We start from the raw sequence: 17,423 nt of genomic DNA on the forward strand, positions 1-17,423 counted from the left end.
CAGAGGCTAACACATAGGGACAGAAGGCAAAGAAAGCAATTGCCCTCTTTGGTCATCTATCTTTCCCTCCAACTAGCATCAAGATTAGTGAGACCACTTTATTGACAAAAGTACTACGGAAAGGGCGAAAAGGCCGTCTAGCTTTATGGGAAGGTTGTCTATCTTCATTGGTTAATACCAAGACTGATGCCTTGATGTGTGTGTGTGTGTGTGTGTGTGTGCATGTGTGTGTGTGTGCGTGTGTGCGTGTGTGTGTGTGTGTGTGTGTGTGTGTGTGTGTGTTCGGGAGCAGAGGCACTGTATGTCACCTGCAAGCTGCAGAACTGCACAGATGCCAACAAGGGCAAACCATTCCCTGGCTACATTGACCCCAATTCTCTGGTGGTTCAAGATGAGTATGTGTTTGTCCAGGTGAGTGATTGTCAAGTTCAGGATCACAGTGAAAACATTCTAGTGGTGTAAGATGTGAAGAATTGACGATATTTCTAAGGTCGTTGTTCAAAAGTATTTTATCATATATTTTTCTTCTCATTTGCCTGTAGGTGTCAACTACAGGGAAGCCAATCTACTATGTGTCTGCAAAGAGAGATGTCTTTACTCCAATGAAACTGCCAAAGTACACTTTTCCCAAGGTAACCAACACTGCCTGATTATTAAAAAAGAAAATTATGATCTGTTTTAATAGAATTAAATACAGTTATACCTAGGAAAATTCCACGCACTGCATTTTCAATATAATAGCGTCTTCAACAAATTAAGTTGGCAGTGCTGCCAATTCTTTTCCTCCAAAGTCTCATGAAAATAAGCTTTACACACTGCATAATACAGTACATGGGTAAACGTAATAGTAGAGCAGCAGAGTGCAGAGTGTTGTGTTTAAGCATTTAAACAAACAGAAACCGCAAGAAACACACAGTGTATTGAGATGTGTTAATTTGCAGCGTTCATGTCCGTATATATTTGTTTGTCACATCTGCATTGAGAATTAGACATTTTATTCTCCCAGGCTGTAGGCACTCAAAGCTCACTGCAAGGTGTTATTGGCACAGTTGGAAAAAAACACTGACTCAGTTGCATAATCTCTGCCTGATTAACATTAATATAAGACTGACTCATATACTACAATAAGACTGATATATAGTTAATGATTACAGTCCTCTTGTCTTTTGTGCGGGGGTAGGTAGTTAAGTCATAAGTATTGTATTAGTTGTTCGAAGAGGATGATTAGAAAGAGGCAAGAGCAAAGCAAAGCAAATTTATTTATATGACGCATTTTCTACACAAGGTAACAATCTGCTTAACATGATTAAAAGTTTTAATCATGTAAACCACATTAACAACTCAACCAAAAACCCTGGTTCCACCACTTCTGCACTCAGCAAAAAAAAATTTGCCGATCCGATCAATGACGTCATTGATCAGCTCCACAAAATACATTTATTCTGCGTCACCATCATGTACAGTATATTTGAATCCAAAAGTGAGTATATTTTTAGCCTTGTCGCGTGCCTTTTGGTGTACCACTGTAAATACAACGAATAAAGTTATTTAAAAAAAATACATGTCGGTGGTGTGGGACAGACACGTAATGCCTGGATCAGACGACAAGACAAATTTGGTCTTTCACAATTGCACTGTCAGACTACGGCAATATAATCTTGTATTCTGATACCACCGCATCCCATCTTTTACGATCACTGGGCTTTATCTTGCCAACTCAAACGCGACTGGATACACTTGTTACCATGGTGACGACATCGCGACATGTGTATTATAATAACAAAATGGGGAAAAACGTGTGCTGGTGGTCACCGGTGCTCGGGAGATTCCGTTTATTTAAGGCTTGCTTGAGGTATGTTCACGTACTTTTAATACAATACAGCTCACAAGCAGGCAACAAAATGTTATGTAGCCTAGCAAGCTAGTGCTAGCATTAATAGTTGTGCGTGAACATACTGGCGTTATGTTGAATCATGCTCTAAAGAGATCCTAAAATTATTATGATGGGATCTAAATAGGGAATAAATAATACATAATCTCTTTCGCTAGCTATCCAATACATTACACACTTTTAACAATCTGGGCCCGGTTGTTCAAAAGTAGACTTACCCGACCATTAACTTTAATGGCACCATTATCTTGTTGTCCATAACTCGATTAACTTTAACCGGCTGTTAACTTGACGTGAAAGTTAAAACACCTCAGGGCTCCCACTAACATTTTACCAGTTTTTTTTAACTCTCGAGATGGCGTTCGCGGCTAACGATTCGCTTCAATCTTGGTGTATATCATCTCAAGACATGGGACATTAAAAGTTAGAAAAATAACATATTTCATAGATTTATTCAGTAAATAAGACATGACTGTGATCTATTTGGACATTTAAATGATCTTACATAATGAAGTGAAAAACAAATATTGGAAATAGATTGCATCTGTATGAAGCACCCGTAATATGTCTACATTGTCCTTGTCCACGGTAACTTGAACAGTCTAAAATTTTATTCAATTAGATATAATAATATAGGTTCAAATATATATAACAAGGCAAAAGAATTACCTCCTGGATTTATTAAGAATAGTTGATTATTTCCCACAATTAAGTCAGTTTTTCAGTAAGAGATATTGACAGAATCATATTACATCCATGCTGCTTTCTGCTGTAAATTTTGTTATGACGTTGAGTTTCTCTGTTCACTGGATCATTGAATACCATTTGAAGTTAGTTCAAAGAGACATGGCAATGCTGATGCATTTTATATAAATATATATAAAAGTCATTACTGTTTATATTGATTATTATATTTCAAAATACATTTAAAAAAAAAGCAATAGAAAGTACAATGCAACCTAAACTGGCATTCATTATAATAATGATAAAACAGATCCATCCTTATCAAAATTAAACCTGTGGTATAATAATTATTGCTTGATATGAAGCATAAAATCAATGAATCGTCTATAAAATCTCTGGTAATTGTAGGTGATGCCCTTTCTCTGTTTTCAATTTAAAGTACAAAACAGAGCGCTGTACGTGTTTGGAACATGAATATTAATAATAAATAATTAATAAATTCTGTGAATTTCATTTCAATATGATTTTTTGTGCGAAATGGCCGGGGTCTGCTCACGACAGTTTTTTCGCTAAACCGGAAGTCAACAAAATGAGGAATTGTGGGATATATTGGCGCTGACCAGTGACGTGGTTTATTGTCAGAAAAGCACGTACCTTTTGTAAAAGTTTAACCTCAGTTAAACTCATAATACCAAAATTAGTATTTCATCCTAGAGGAAAGGAATATTAAAAACATTTTGGCGAGTCTGTCGCACTTTTAAAGAAGAAATAAATTGTTTATAGTGTAACATTTTCATTTGAGTAATTGACAACAATGTTGTAAATGTACTATATACTTGTGATTTTTCTTTTGTCCGGTCCAAGATTCTGTGTCCTTTAGTTTCGTAGTTACTATGCTGTTGCATGCTTAGCCAATAGATGGCAGTGTGAGCTAAAAAATGCAGTTCTGATCAACTAAAGCATTGTGTCAAACTCAAGGCCCGGGGGCCACATCCGGCCCACCACACCATTTTATGTGGCCCGCGAAACCAAATTGTTTGAATCAAATTCTATGATTCTTGCTCAAATCTGTACCAACATTTCAAATTGTTGGATGGAATAACAACGTTGAGATATTACAGGTATATTCCACATATTTTTTGTTACCAAACCCATTGTTTTACATTAACTTGATCAGTAGTTGAACAAACAATTATTCCTGACTTCTGTTTTCAAATAGAGTTATCCATCAATTTGTTGTGTGGACCGGGCCAGACCATGACTAGCAAAAATGCACAGATAACTGATGCCCATTTTGGAAAAAAAGAAAAATGGAAACATTTTAAAGAATTGAAAAATTATTTTAAGACAATTAAAAAAAAATCAGCGAATATGTAACTCTGCAGTGCCAAACCATGAGTATGTGGGGCTCCACTGATTTTTCATGATGCGATGAAACTTTGATATGGTTACAAAGTCATAATGGCCCTCTGAGGGTAATTGTACCAACAATTTGGCCCGTGACAAAAATGAGTTTGACACCCATGCACTAAAGTGATGGAAATGATGGAAATGAACTTGATTAACAAATGAGAGGTATCTGAAATTCCTTTCAGTGATTTGCACTCAAACAATGATGACGAATGTTGTATTTTATACTTTTTCGTATTTACACAGTTGCTGAAACACATCGATTTTCAATGTAAACAACACATGGTAAATATGGAAAATGGACATGGACTTTCATGTGCAGTCGGACAGAGCATTTTTTAAAGATCCATCCATCCATCCATTTTCTACCGCTTATCCGGGTCGGGTCGCGGGGGCAGTAGCTTTAGCAGGGACGCCCAGACTTCTCTCTCCCCAGCCACTTCATCCAGCTCTTCCGGGGGGATCCCGAGGCGTTCCCAGGCCAGCCGAAGGACGTAGTCTCTTCAGCGTGTACGGGGTCGTCCCCGGGGTCTCCTCCCGGTGGGACGTGCCCAGAACACCTCACCAGGGAGGCAGCTGAATCAGATGCCCCAGCCACCTCATCTGGCTCCTCTCAATGCGGAGGAGCAGCGGCTCTACTCTGAGATCCTCCCGGATGACCGAGCTTCTCACCTTATCGCTAAGGGAGAGCCCGGACACCCTGCGGAGGAAACTCATTTCGGCCGCTTGTATCCGGGATCTTGTTCTTTCGCTCACGACCCACAGCTCATGACCATAGGTGAGGGTAGGAACGAAGATCGACCGGTAAATTGAGAGCTTCGCCTTTCAGCTTAGCTCCTTCTTTACCACAACGGACCGATACAAAGTCCGCATCACTGCAGACGCTGCACCGATCCCCCTGTCGATCTCCCGTTCCATTCTTCCCTCACTCGTAAACAAGACCCCAAGATACTTGAACTCCTCCACTTGGGGCAGGATTTTTTAAAGATTCAGCAGATAAATAGTTGAAAATGTAATAAATGTGATCTAAAAATTTTTTAAATGATAATAATAATTGATATATATTCTCTATATTATATATAATTTTTTGACCACCTGATCATGTTCTCACCTGTTTCTCTTGCTTTCTCTCTCTATCTTCATCTCCCCCTTTTTGTGCTCTCAGCCAAAAAATAAAAATACATTATAGCAACTACACAAGAAGGAAACAAAGGCAAACTCATTATCATGTAATAATCTATTGAATGTTGCCTTGTTATCTCACCTGCACATGGCTGACTTCCATTTAAAAAAAAGAAAAAAAAAGACCATGTCCATCTATGGAAAAGCAGAAATTTTCAAACAGTGTTTCATAAGGTGTCCTGTTGTACACTCTCCATCATAAACAATATGAGTTTGCTGTGGGGAAAAATGAAATTGAGGACAAAGTCATAGGATAGGCTAAGGCAAATTTTTGGTGGTCTTGAGCCCACCCAAAATAAGGCTGATCTCGCCACAGTTAGAAATGTAAAAAATAAATGTAATGCTCCGGAAGAAAACGATTTGACAATCATAGATATTATTTTGTTATTCATTACATTTATTTAGTTTGCTGTTCTGAACGTAGGGTATTCTTTGGATTCATAGTTGTCCACTACATATGTTTTACTGAACAAAGGTCAGTTCAATTCGTTTCACTGTTATCAGTACTTGCGATCGCAAGAAATGTAATAAATTCTGATGAAGTCAATGTCATTTAAAAGACGATTAATTGTTGAATTCAAGATGCAGGTGGCAGGAATACAAGCAAGGTGAATCTATGGGCAGAAAGTAATCCACAATGGGGATGGAGAAGTAGTCCACATTGGAGATGGGGGAGTCTGTGAGGCTGAGGGGGTACCGTGGGGCCAGAGGTGGTGGACCCCCCCCCCCCCCCCCCCCCTCCAGCCATCCCCATCCACACACACACATACACACTTTTTGTAGAAGTGCCCCTGTTTTAGGCAAAGTGGCCCTCTATGTGGGGCAGAGTTTCCCTCCGCCACCCCCTCAAAAAAACAAAATAACTTCAGCAGCACCCCCCCTTTCAACAAAATGATTTAGGATGGTCTCAGCCACTTTTGACTGAAAAAGTTGGTGTACAGGGAGAAGAGCCACGGGGGGAAGTACACAGCCTTGAGAGGGTCCACTGCTGACCTGTACAACACCACAGTTGCATTGTGTTTTTCTGCTTTTTTGTGCACACATGGATTCAGGTTATTGTGTCTCAGAAAATAAGCCAATATACACTGTCCATCGACAATAAACATCTCAAATGTTTAGATCAAACTCACTCATTTCATACGTACATATGCAGTGAGTTGTCGTGTATTATTATCACAATTTTCCCTTTAATAAAAACATATATAGAACAAAAAGGGCATAATTTTGAATGGCTTTACCTTTCTTGCAGGACTTGCATGTCATCAGTACGGACGAAAATCGAGTAGTGGCAGCTATACAGGAGTGGAACCAGAATGAAACCTATAATTTGTATGTGTCTGACACATCAGGTGTCTTTTACACTCTGGCTTTGGAGAATGTTGTCAGTAGCATGGGCCCTGAAGGAAACGTCATGGTTGATCTATATGAGGTAAACACACCATTTATTTTATGATCTATTGAATTATGCCTTCTAATTACAGTATATCATGTAAGTAATTCTCATTGGCGGTGAGTTACTTGAGTATGTTACTGTAGTACAGGTCCGTTCATCAATATTGTCCAGGATGTACCACATGGCTGGATATGAGGAAGAAGAATTAATTTTTCTAAATTACACAATTTTATATAACAAAATTAATTACAACTATGTGCGTTGTTTTTGTCCTTGTCTTTAAAACACATTGTGTGACTATAAAGATTGGTTTCGATGCTTAGATTATACATGTGTATGCTGATGTAAAAATACAACTATTAACACCAACAGAAATATAACCTAATCCAAAAATGTTAAAGTTAGTCCTAATGTTGGGGCTCCGATGTATAATTTACAGAAAAATCAACAACACATACAGTATCAAATTATTCAAAAAAGAAGAAAAAAAATTGTGCAGCTGAGGATGCTGCTCATGTCTTGCTTTGGCCCTGGCTAAGGAATCGAATCCAGTGTCTTGATTGGGGTCACCACCCGGAACGTAAGATATTCTATATCCCTCCTCTGGGGCAGATTGAAGTGCGTGCCAGTTATGAAAATGACGTTTCATTGCCTGATGCAACTGCCTCTGACTCACTTCGGTATCCCAAAGCTACTCCTCCTCGAGCAAGCAGTCAGAATCTTTTTTCAAACACATTGGGTCTTTATAAATCCACAGATTGTCCATCCATCATTTGCTGTTCAGTGTTTGTAGCTAAATTTGGTTACAAAAGAGAATACAAAAGAGGCAAGCTGTGTAAATGTGTTACTTTTGCACTGGAGATTGTCCTTCCAGTGTAATTGCTTTCATTTTCACTAGTATGGCTATGAGGGAAATAATTCAGTTAAGCCTGTACTGTGTATTTTCTGCTTTTACAGGTGGCAGGAATAAAAGGCATGTTCTTGGCCAACAAAAAGTCAGATAAGCAAGTGAAGACACATATTACCTACAATCGAGGCAGAGACTGGAGGTTATTGCAGGCTCCAAGCAAAGACCTGCAAGGCAATAGCATACACTGTATGCCAGTAAGTGTCTGCATTTATATATCACTCTATCCATTTTCTATACCACTTAGTTCTCATAAATATCATGGGGCAGTTGGAACATATCCCAGCTGACTACAGATGAGAGGTGGAGTACACCATGGACTGGTGGAGTCTTGGAGTATATAGCTGAAAGTCAATGTTTTATCTTGTATGTGAGCCTTTGGAATCACCTGGATTTCAGCAAAAATTGGTCATAAAATGTGATCTGATATTCATTTAAGTTTATATACACACGGTACTTTATTTGTTAAGGACTGTGCTGTATAAGCGATAAATAAATAACACCATGAACAGAGAGGTCTACACCCAAGTAGAGTCCATTACAGTGGGCCAGCCAGGTGGCGACAAAGACATGGGCTACTGTTTCAAAATGCTGGTTTGGGAGGATTGACTTGACTTTGGACAGCTGCCTGACGTGGACTTGACAACTCCCCTGATCTGGCTGTCAACTTCCAGATCAACATCCAACTTGACACCTATATTAAAGATCTTTGGCTTGGTCAGAGTTGCCAAGGAACCGAGATCCACCATGACATTCCTAGGCGTGCCAGCAAAGACCATCACCTCTGTCTTGCTGTTATTGCAACTTAAAATGTTCAGAGCCAGCCAGGCTTTTATATCATCAAGACAGTTCAGCAATGGGATAAGATTCTTTTTTAGAGGCACATTTTTTATTCAGTTTGAACGTCTGGATAAAAGTGGAAGGAACTTCCATGTTTCCTAATTAAGGAGCCAAGTACAAGCAATTCGAGGGAGAAGAAAAGAGGACCTACAACTGATCCCTGTGCGACCCCACATGTGAGGGGAGCTGAGGAGGGAAAAAAGTCTGACACAGAAGGTCCTGTCTGCCAAGTACCGCCTTAACCACCCCAATGCTTTGCCCCTGATGCCCACCCACTGCTCGAGGCGGGAGATCAGGAGGTCATCGTCAACAGTGTCAATTGCAGCAGTTAAATCTAAAAGAACAAGGATAACGGGGTCAAATGTGGCATATTCCAATGATATGCTCTGTCTCAGCTGCTGTTTTGCATAGGTCTGAACACCCTCAGTCAGATAATCACCACAAGTGGTTTCGGTTCAGAAGTGGTTCAGCCATCTCCTCTACATGGATGACATGTATATGCCAAGAACAGAGTGTGACATTGACTACCTGATCTACCTCACAAGGATATACAGCAATGACTTTGGAATGTTATTCGGATTAGATAAGTCCTGACAAATTATATCTCGACGAAGGGGGATGAACTAAAGGGATAGAACTCCAAGATGACAGCATAACAGATGTGCATTACAGCTACAAATACCTTGGAATTCCACAGGCAAATGGCAACCATGATTAGGCAGCTCAAAGGACAGCCACAGAAAAAAACACAATAGTCAGCTGAATGTCAAGAATGAGATCCAGGCCATTAACACCTATGCCCTGCCACTAATTAGATACCCTGATGGCATAATACCCTAGCAACTGGAAGAGATGCAAGCCACTGACCCCAAGACAAAAAAGCTCCTTACAATGCATGGAGGGTTCCACCCAAAGTCCAGCATCCTGAGGCTGTACACAAAGCGCAAAAAGGGGATGAGGACTAGCGAGCATCGCAGGCACTATCCAAGAGGAAACAACAGGTCTCCAAAGATACATAAAGAAGATGGCCCCCAGGGACAAACTACTAAATGAATGCCTTGGGTAACAGAAGCCCAGTAAGGAGAAGGAGCCAGATGGGCTGTCATGGAAAGACAACCCCCTGCATGGCATATACCACCAACAACCAACAACAAATTGAAGAAGTGGCTGACATCGAGAAAACATACCATTGGCTGGAAAAGGCTTGACTGAAAGACAGCACAGAGACACTAATGGCAGCACAAGAACAGGCCCTACACAAGATCAATAGAGGCCGGGGTCTACCACAGCAGACAGCACCCCAGATGCAGGCTGTGCAAAGAAGCCCCACGGACAGTGCAGTACATCACAGCAGGGAGTAAAATGCTGGCAGGTAAGGCATACATGTAGCGGCAAGAACCTAGTAGCATGAATAGTGTACCAGAACATGTGTACCAAATATAGACTGGAGGTGCCAGAATCAAGATGGCAGACACCGCACAAGGTGGTTGAGAACACCAGGCCAAGATCCTGTGTGACAAACTAGTGGTGGCCAACCAGCAATCCTGAGTGATAGCAACATCTGGAAACATACCAAGGACAGAAGCAAGAACTCGAGAAAATGTGGATTATAAAAGGCAATATTGGTGCCCGTAGTGACTGGGGCACTGGGCAGTAACCCCCAAGTTGGGAGGATGGCTCCAGCAGATTCCAGGAACAACATCCAACATCTCCGTCCACAGAGCAGCTAAGATCCTATATGGAGATACCGCCCAAGTGGGCGAGGAAAAAAAACAAACACACGCACACACAGAAGAGACAGGTGCTGACTGATCCTGCAACAGTTAAAGGCCAAGTTCAGAAAAGCATCGCCCAACAAAGTGTTCTGAGCCAGCTCAGCTAAAAGGTCAGCCAGTTTGATCCAGTCCAATAAGATGACCTCTGATTAAAGAGGGCACTAAGCATTACACAAAAATACAATGAATGTTTGTTGTATCTATATTTTTCTGAAAGCATCTGAAAGTTCAGAGGGCTGGTACACTATGAACTAGATTTCCCCAAATGGGAAATACTTTTTACATTACAAAGAAACAAATTTACCTCTGATGTGCTCTTTAACGCTTACTCTGACTTAAGGGAAAAAGTAGTGTAGCAATGCTTTGATATCATTGTTGATGACTTTTTGTGTTTGAATATCTTTTGTAAGCATGGCCTTATACACCCAAAAAGTTGTTCTCTCTTTACTCTGGCATTTTGTAGCATGCTTTGCCTTCTGCCTATATTATATGGCAATTTGTCAGAAAATGCCAGCATTTTAATAAACCCCTAAACAGCCTGTCACCAAATGGCCTGTATCACTGGCATTTTGCTCGGTTGTAATGAGAATTGTGCCGTTAAAGGTTAACCAAATTAAAACTAATGGTGAGCCTAGCCAATAAAGAAATGGCATATGTGATACATTGAATGGCATTGGGAGGGTTACACATCCAAATTGTTGTATTATGTGTTGCTATTTTTTGTGCTGCTTTTGGTTAGGCTTTATAGTATTAAAATAGTCACAGCCTCAATTATTATGTCTTGTTTGTTTACGCAGCCATATTGTTCATTGCATCTTCATCTTCATGTCTCTGCAAATCCCTACACATCTGGAAACATAGCAAGTAGGGACTCAGCGCCTGGGATCATTGTGGCATCAGGTGAGTTCATAAAGCCTTTTTTTTCTACTCAGTTTCTCTAATGACATCAATCAATGGAAAATTAAACTGTAAAAATACATAACATAAAAACACTCAAAAAAGATAAATCAAAAGATAAAGTCAGTTAAATATACACTCTGTGTAAATGGAGCCACGTCAGTGTTATTTGATATTTGACTTTGAATCACATTTAGGCCATTGCTCATCCAGCGAGTACCAACAACTGTAGACTATAGAACTTTGAGCTCTTGAAAAGCAAACAAGTGCTCCCTTAAAGTCCTTAAGACTGCTTGACACAGCTGAAGTTTTTTGGGGAAAGTGGGAAGTTCTTAAAGCACTCAGCTTTTACAAGCCCTTTTCACACCCCTCTGTTTGCTCTTTTCCAGCGTCGCTATTCTATATTCCATTAATGAGTGGTGGGGTTGGTCAGCCCACAAATCTTTAACACCAAGACTCATATCTCCCATCTTTTTGTGTTAAAAGCAATTGTTGCTGTCCGAAAAGCATTCACAGGCTCTCTGACTGACATTGAAATACGCACATCTAATTACTGTATATATTTGTGGGAATTCATGTCTGCTGTACAAACGCTTCACACAGACGCGGAAATGAGTTCGACTGTAGCGTTGAAGTGCAAACGGCTATTGTAGTTCACGAGTTTTTGTTCATATTTAATTTTAAATGTAATGTACTTACTGTATGCCCTAAAAATAGGTTTGCTTTTTTAATGAAAAAATGCACCTGTTAACCTAGTGTTTATTCATTTATCTATCTTACACCTTACATTTTAGAGACACCCCTCAAAGCTATTAACCACAGTGAAAAAGAGATTACAACGTCCCGTTTAACACCACCTCACAGAAAGGCTGAACACATTTTTTTTAAATTCTGCCTCGAACCAGCAGTGTTTCTCCCAGAAAACGAGACAAAGGAAATACGCAGCGTTTCACTATGGAGAAAAAGTAACAACTGCTAGAAAATGAGACCACCAAGCCCCCGAGGCAAATTCACACCTCTGTGATATTCCCACATGAATCCTCAGTGTCAATAACTCAGCAGCACATGCCGCAGGTGTCTGGAGATGTTTTCTTCCAAAGTGTGGATGTATGGACCTTGCCTCAAACATGTTAGAAATGGAAGAGTGGGAAGGGGAAAAAAATATATTTAAAGTTAAATAAAAAAATTCTAATTACCCTATATCCCTCAATTACATATTTCAAATTGTCTATAACAAATTGGCTTGCCCCCCCAAAATGTAGTGTTTAACATGAATGACAACACCTCTTTGGAAAAGTAAGCTTTTCATCCATTTCTCAGTGAACACAAGACCAATATTCTGCATTTTTATGACGATTTAACAAATCTGATGTGAATTTTAATTTTGAATCTGCAATTAATCTTTGCTAGACTTTAACTGGATTTCTTACATTTGCGGAATTCTGAATTACGAAAGGAAACTTAAGATTTTATTTTCATATAAACAAACCAGGTTTCAGAAGGGAAAGAGACAAAAAAGAGAGACAATCAAAAATAAAGAAAAATATTGGCTGTCTGATGAATTGAGTCCTTCTGAAGCTGTACATCTGAACAAGCAGAAAATATTTTTTTTCTAATAGCGTAATCGTTTGGTGAAACCGATTAATGTCGGCACCGATCTGTAGCATCGCAGGGCCTCTCCAGTCTTATATAGCCAAGAAGTATGCAGCCTCTGTCATTATTTTCCTTCTGAAGTTTGCATTATCATGATTATAGTGTGTCTCCTAATGGGATTCCCACTGCACCAAATAAATCTAATGAATGTGTCTTAACACTCCACAGAAAAGTGGGTTATTTAAGCCTGTAGCGATAGGTACTAAATTGTTTCACTGAAGTGTCTTCTGTCTCACACAGACTCCTTTTGCACACTTCAACTTTGCTTTGCTTGTCAGTAATGGGATCTGTGTTTTGGATGTTGCGCTAACATGTCCAGCAGAGCCAGCATTGAGTAACAATGTGTAATAATGTTGGCTACCTTGTGTTGTCTAAAATATAGAGGCCAACTAAACCAATAACCCTGCCCTCACTCAGAATGATTTGTTTTGCATAACTTTTTGTTGATTCTACTATATAGCCATCCATCCATTTTCTGTACCGCTTATCCCCACTAGGGTCGCGGGCATGCTGGAGCCTATCCCAGCTATCTTCGGGCGAGAGGCGGGGTACACCCTGAACTGGAGTTTGCATGTTCTCCCCGTGCTTGTGTGGGTTTTCTCCGGGCACTCTGGTTTCCTCCCACATCCCAAAAACATGCATGGTAGGTTAATTGAAGACTCTAAATTGCCCGTAGGTGTGAATGTGAGTGTGAGTGGTTGTTTGTTTATATGTGCCCTTCGATTGGCTGGCAACCAGTTCAGGGTGTACCCCGCCTCCTGCCTGTTGATAGCTGGGATAGGCTCCAGCACTCCTGCGACCCTTGTGAGGATAAGCGGCTCAGAAAATGTATGGATGGATGTATTAGAGCAGTTTACATATTTTGGAATGCATGTTCAATGTCAATTTGAAAGACAAATGGAATATTCAGGATTATTTATATATTTGGGAGAGAACATGTCCTGTACATTATTGTATACAATGCTTTATTTAGAAATGTTGCTGTCTCCTCACCAGATTAGAATGAATTAATTATACAGCACGTTTGGCAAAAATTCTCCGTTCACATATTGTCATTTGTTTGCATAAAAGGTTCCTTTGGTTCTGAGCTGACCACCAGCAATGTCAGTGTGTACATAACGTCGGATGCAGGCAACACATGGAGACAGGTGGGGCTATATTACTATTATGCTTTTAATCATTATTCTTTTCTTATGCTTACATTTTTTGTGGCGGTCCAAAACGAACACATGACAAGTACGTATCATCAACCAAAATGCACTACTTGCGCAGGAAGGTTACAGGTAACAAGACTGATTTTCTGTCAGTGGAAAAGGCTAATCAAAAGAGGTTAACACTGGTGACAACTGGTTAAAACATGTCAGAACATGTCAAAACATGTAAAAAATGTCAACAAGAATCTAGATATACTGATGCTATGAAAATAATGGCTGGAATACTAGTACAGAGAAATGAGACAAGCTAGCACTGGAAGGAGTGAGAGGGGAGCTTATGTGATCGCAGACATAGTTAGAACCAGGCCGGCGATCAGAAAAGCCTACATTTGACAGGGCTTCTATTGTTACTGAGCAGACCATCAAAAGTCATTATTAGCTTTAGTCAAAAAATAATTTAAATCCTAACCTTGGTTATGTCAGAGATCCTAAAATCGGAGATCAACCAAGCAACACAAAATTCTGTTCAACTATAAGCCCTCGTGTGCATTCAAATGACCAGTGTACAACACATCACGTGTAGCAATTTTCTGCAAATAGTCACCCATTTACACCTAAATATTTCAGGCTCAATTCTCAATTCACACTCTATCTTGTTTTGATTACTAACCTTTTTCATTGATATTCATCAGAATTTCACAAACAAATTAAATCTGAGGAGCGCTTTTGTTCACAGCATTCAGTGTCAATGGGCAGCTTTTAGCTCAATCGATTAAGGTGTTTTCATTTCATGGAACCTGTTTCCATTAAATTTAATCTTGGAAAGGGTTAGATGGTAGTCTGCCCACAAGAGTTACCATTGATGTGAGGGATGAGCATGTTTAGTACTTTGTGGGGATCGTTAAACTTAAAAAATTGCCTTAGGTAGTGAGTCTTTCTCTCTTTGTCTTGGCTCTGAAGATCTTCAGTGAGGAGTATGCAGTGCTGTATCTTGACCAAGGAGGAGCCTTAGTTGCAATAAGACATACTCCACTTCCCATCAGACACTTGTGGTGAGTCATGTTAACAGAGATGCATGATACAGAGCATGACTAATTCCTGGAGATGAAACCCGGAGTATGAAGTTCGTCAAACAAAAACAAATGAGTTTGTTGTCCAACCGGGGGACATTATTATAGCAGGGCGAAGTCCTTACAAGCATCTAAAAAAAATCTGCATCTACAATTGTCATTTGATTACAACACTCTATGTTTAAATTTGTAGAGAGTCACACTACCTGTGATTAGAGCCCTGTGCAGAATATGAAATAAAGTCATTGGACAACTTTGAGGGTCATTAGCTTGTGCACACAGTGTGGGAGATTAGCGTGGGCCCCAAGTGTATTTGATGGTTATGTTCACAGGTTGAGCTTTGACGAAGGACGGCAGTGGAACAAGTACAGCTTCACCAACACACCTCTGTTTGTGGATGGTGTGCTCGGAGAGCCAGGGGAGGAGACACTAATCATGACGTGAGTGAAGATTTGTCATCACAGAAATCTATCCATCTTCATCTGCACCGCAAACTACTACTGTGTTAAACCCTGATAAGATGTTTGCATCTGTGTCTAAACCATCCATTATTCCTCACTGTTCTCTTTTCAAAAGACACGTTTCCTCTCAAGGTCTTGGCAACTTCCAGACTGTCCTCAGCTTTGGCAGACCGCAACTGCATGACTGTTCATTTAAAGCACACGAAAAAGTTATCAATGTGATCCAAGAAACGTTCCTTTAAAAAGTTTTAACTGCATTAAAAAGAGGGTAGCTCTGAGGCAATAATTAATTGCGTACAGATGAACTACATTTATGAACCCTCCTCTTGTGTTCTTCCATATTAATAGAATAGTTCAGGATGTGTGCGTATTCTATGGCACAGTACAACTCCATTATTGCAGGAGGGTTGAATGTGACTGCGTTTCTCAGGCTAAGACATTAATGTTTAATAGCATCGCGGAAGACTCACCATGGCAAAAAGGGAGTGGAAGTGGAAAATGCCCCACAATATTCGCATCATGGAGAAAACTCAATTGGCGACAATGTTGTTGGGTTTCAACTGACAATGGGGTCCCCAGCAGAATGTCTCAGCTACTGCAAGAGAGGAAAAAAAAACATTTGTTTTTGGAAGTCCATCAGCCTATTTGCTTATATCCTTATAGTGTGTATGTTTTAGTATGCATGGGGATGGTTTAGGGCAGAGAAACACGCCACACAATTTAGCTGGACACGAAATATTTATTTGATAAGTACGGTTTTTTTTTGCTCATGACCACTGAGGCTATCATTCGTTGAGTTATATTTACGTTTGCTTTTTCAGCCACTTACTAATGTCAGTAATATTGTATCTGCTCAAACGCATATAATGTTTTGATACACTATGGCACTTGTCAATTTACATTTCATTTGATGACTTGTAGAAATTACGTAAGTGGTGCCACAATATTTGGGGTTGTTAATTCCCTATTTTCTTTGTCTCTGAGCATGACGACAAGAGTAGGCCACTGAAATTTCAACAAGGATAGTTCACTGGCAGGTTACAGTCACCCAAATATGAAAAAAGAACCTTTCACTCAAGCATTTCCCAGGAGCGACACCTGATTTGAGGATTTTTTTGTGTGTGTTGTTTGTAAGCTGCTACATTAGGGATGGGCATATTAATTAACTGACTATGAAGAAATGTATCCTTTGACTGGGATTTATTGCTGATGAATCGCATCTTGAACCAGTTCATTGTGTCTTTAGTAATTAACGGTAAAAAGTGTGCACCAGTTGGCTGACTATTGTCAGAGCCTATAAAAGTATTAAAGAAGACGCTTTTTCCCACAGTGTAAAATACATAGGTGACAAGGTGACTGAAAACTGCTTGTAGAGTCTTGCAATGTAAAGTATGTGTAAGCTCCTCTGACGTTTGGCTGAGATACTCTCTGGTACAGACAAACTACTTACGTATCTTATAAACAAAATTAATGATTCATTCTCATTTACATAAAAATGCCTAACAAATAGCAATATGAAGAATGGTGCCGGAATTCTTTTATTTATTTTTTTACTTTCAGCATTTTTGGATGTATGTATAACCAGAGGTATGTACGGCTCTTTTCCAGGATATTTGGCCACATCAGTCATCGCTCAGAGTGGCAGTTAGTGAAAATAGACTTCAGGTCCATCTTCAACAGGAGATGCACAGAGACCGATTATCAGCCGTGGCACCTTCATAATCAGGTATCATACCAGCATAAGATTACTGATTGGGAATGGTGTATGCTTTCATACTCGCCCACACTCTTCAGATATATCCATCCATCCATCCATTTTCTGAGCCGCTTTTCCTCACTAGGGTCGTGGGCGTGCTGGAGCCTATCCCAGCTGTCATCGGGCAGGAGGCGGGGTACACCCTGAACTGGTTGCCAGCCAATCGCAGGGCACATCGAAACAAACAACCATTCGCACTGACAGTCATGCCTACGGGCAATTTAGAGTCTCCAATTAATGCATGTTTTTGGGATGTGGGAGGAAACCGGAGTGCCCGGAGAAAACCCACGCAGGCACGGGGAGAACATGCAAACTCCACACAGGCGGGGCCGGGGATAGAACCCGGGTCC

The 17,423-nt window shown here is 40.1% G+C and overlaps 1 protein-coding gene across 6 annotated transcripts in view; it reads left to right on the plus strand.

Moving 5' to 3' along the window:
* The window catches only part of LOC133477412 (VPS10 domain-containing receptor SorCS1), a 271,543-nt gene that overhangs the window by 187,013 nt on the left and 67,107 nt on the right, over positions 1–17,423 (plus strand). For all 6 annotated transcript variants that reach the window (XR_009788348.1, XR_009788350.1, XR_009788349.1 and 3 more), the window contains exons 7-15: positions 293–411; positions 543–632; positions 6,417–6,596; positions 7,518–7,664; positions 10,880–10,982; positions 13,704–13,780; positions 14,747–14,838; positions 15,189–15,296; positions 16,926–17,043. Coding sequence is in view for 3 of the 6 variants with exons in the window: in XM_061772127.1 (XP_061628111.1) it covers positions 293–411; positions 543–632; positions 6,417–6,596; positions 7,518–7,664; positions 10,880–10,982; positions 13,704–13,780; positions 14,747–14,838; positions 15,189–15,296; positions 16,926–17,043 (1,034 nt within the window). In the remaining 3 variants the exon portion in view is untranslated. The remainder of the gene's footprint in view (positions 1–292; positions 412–542; positions 633–6,416; positions 6,597–7,517; positions 7,665–10,879; positions 10,983–13,703; positions 13,781–14,746; positions 14,839–15,188; positions 15,297–16,925; positions 17,044–17,423) is intronic.

The sequence above is a fragment of the Phyllopteryx taeniolatus genome, chromosome 4 (genome assembly GCF_024500385.1).
Source record: "Phyllopteryx taeniolatus isolate TA_2022b chromosome 4, UOR_Ptae_1.2, whole genome shotgun sequence".
NCBI lineage: Eukaryota > Metazoa > Chordata > Actinopteri > Syngnathiformes > Syngnathidae > Phyllopteryx > Phyllopteryx taeniolatus.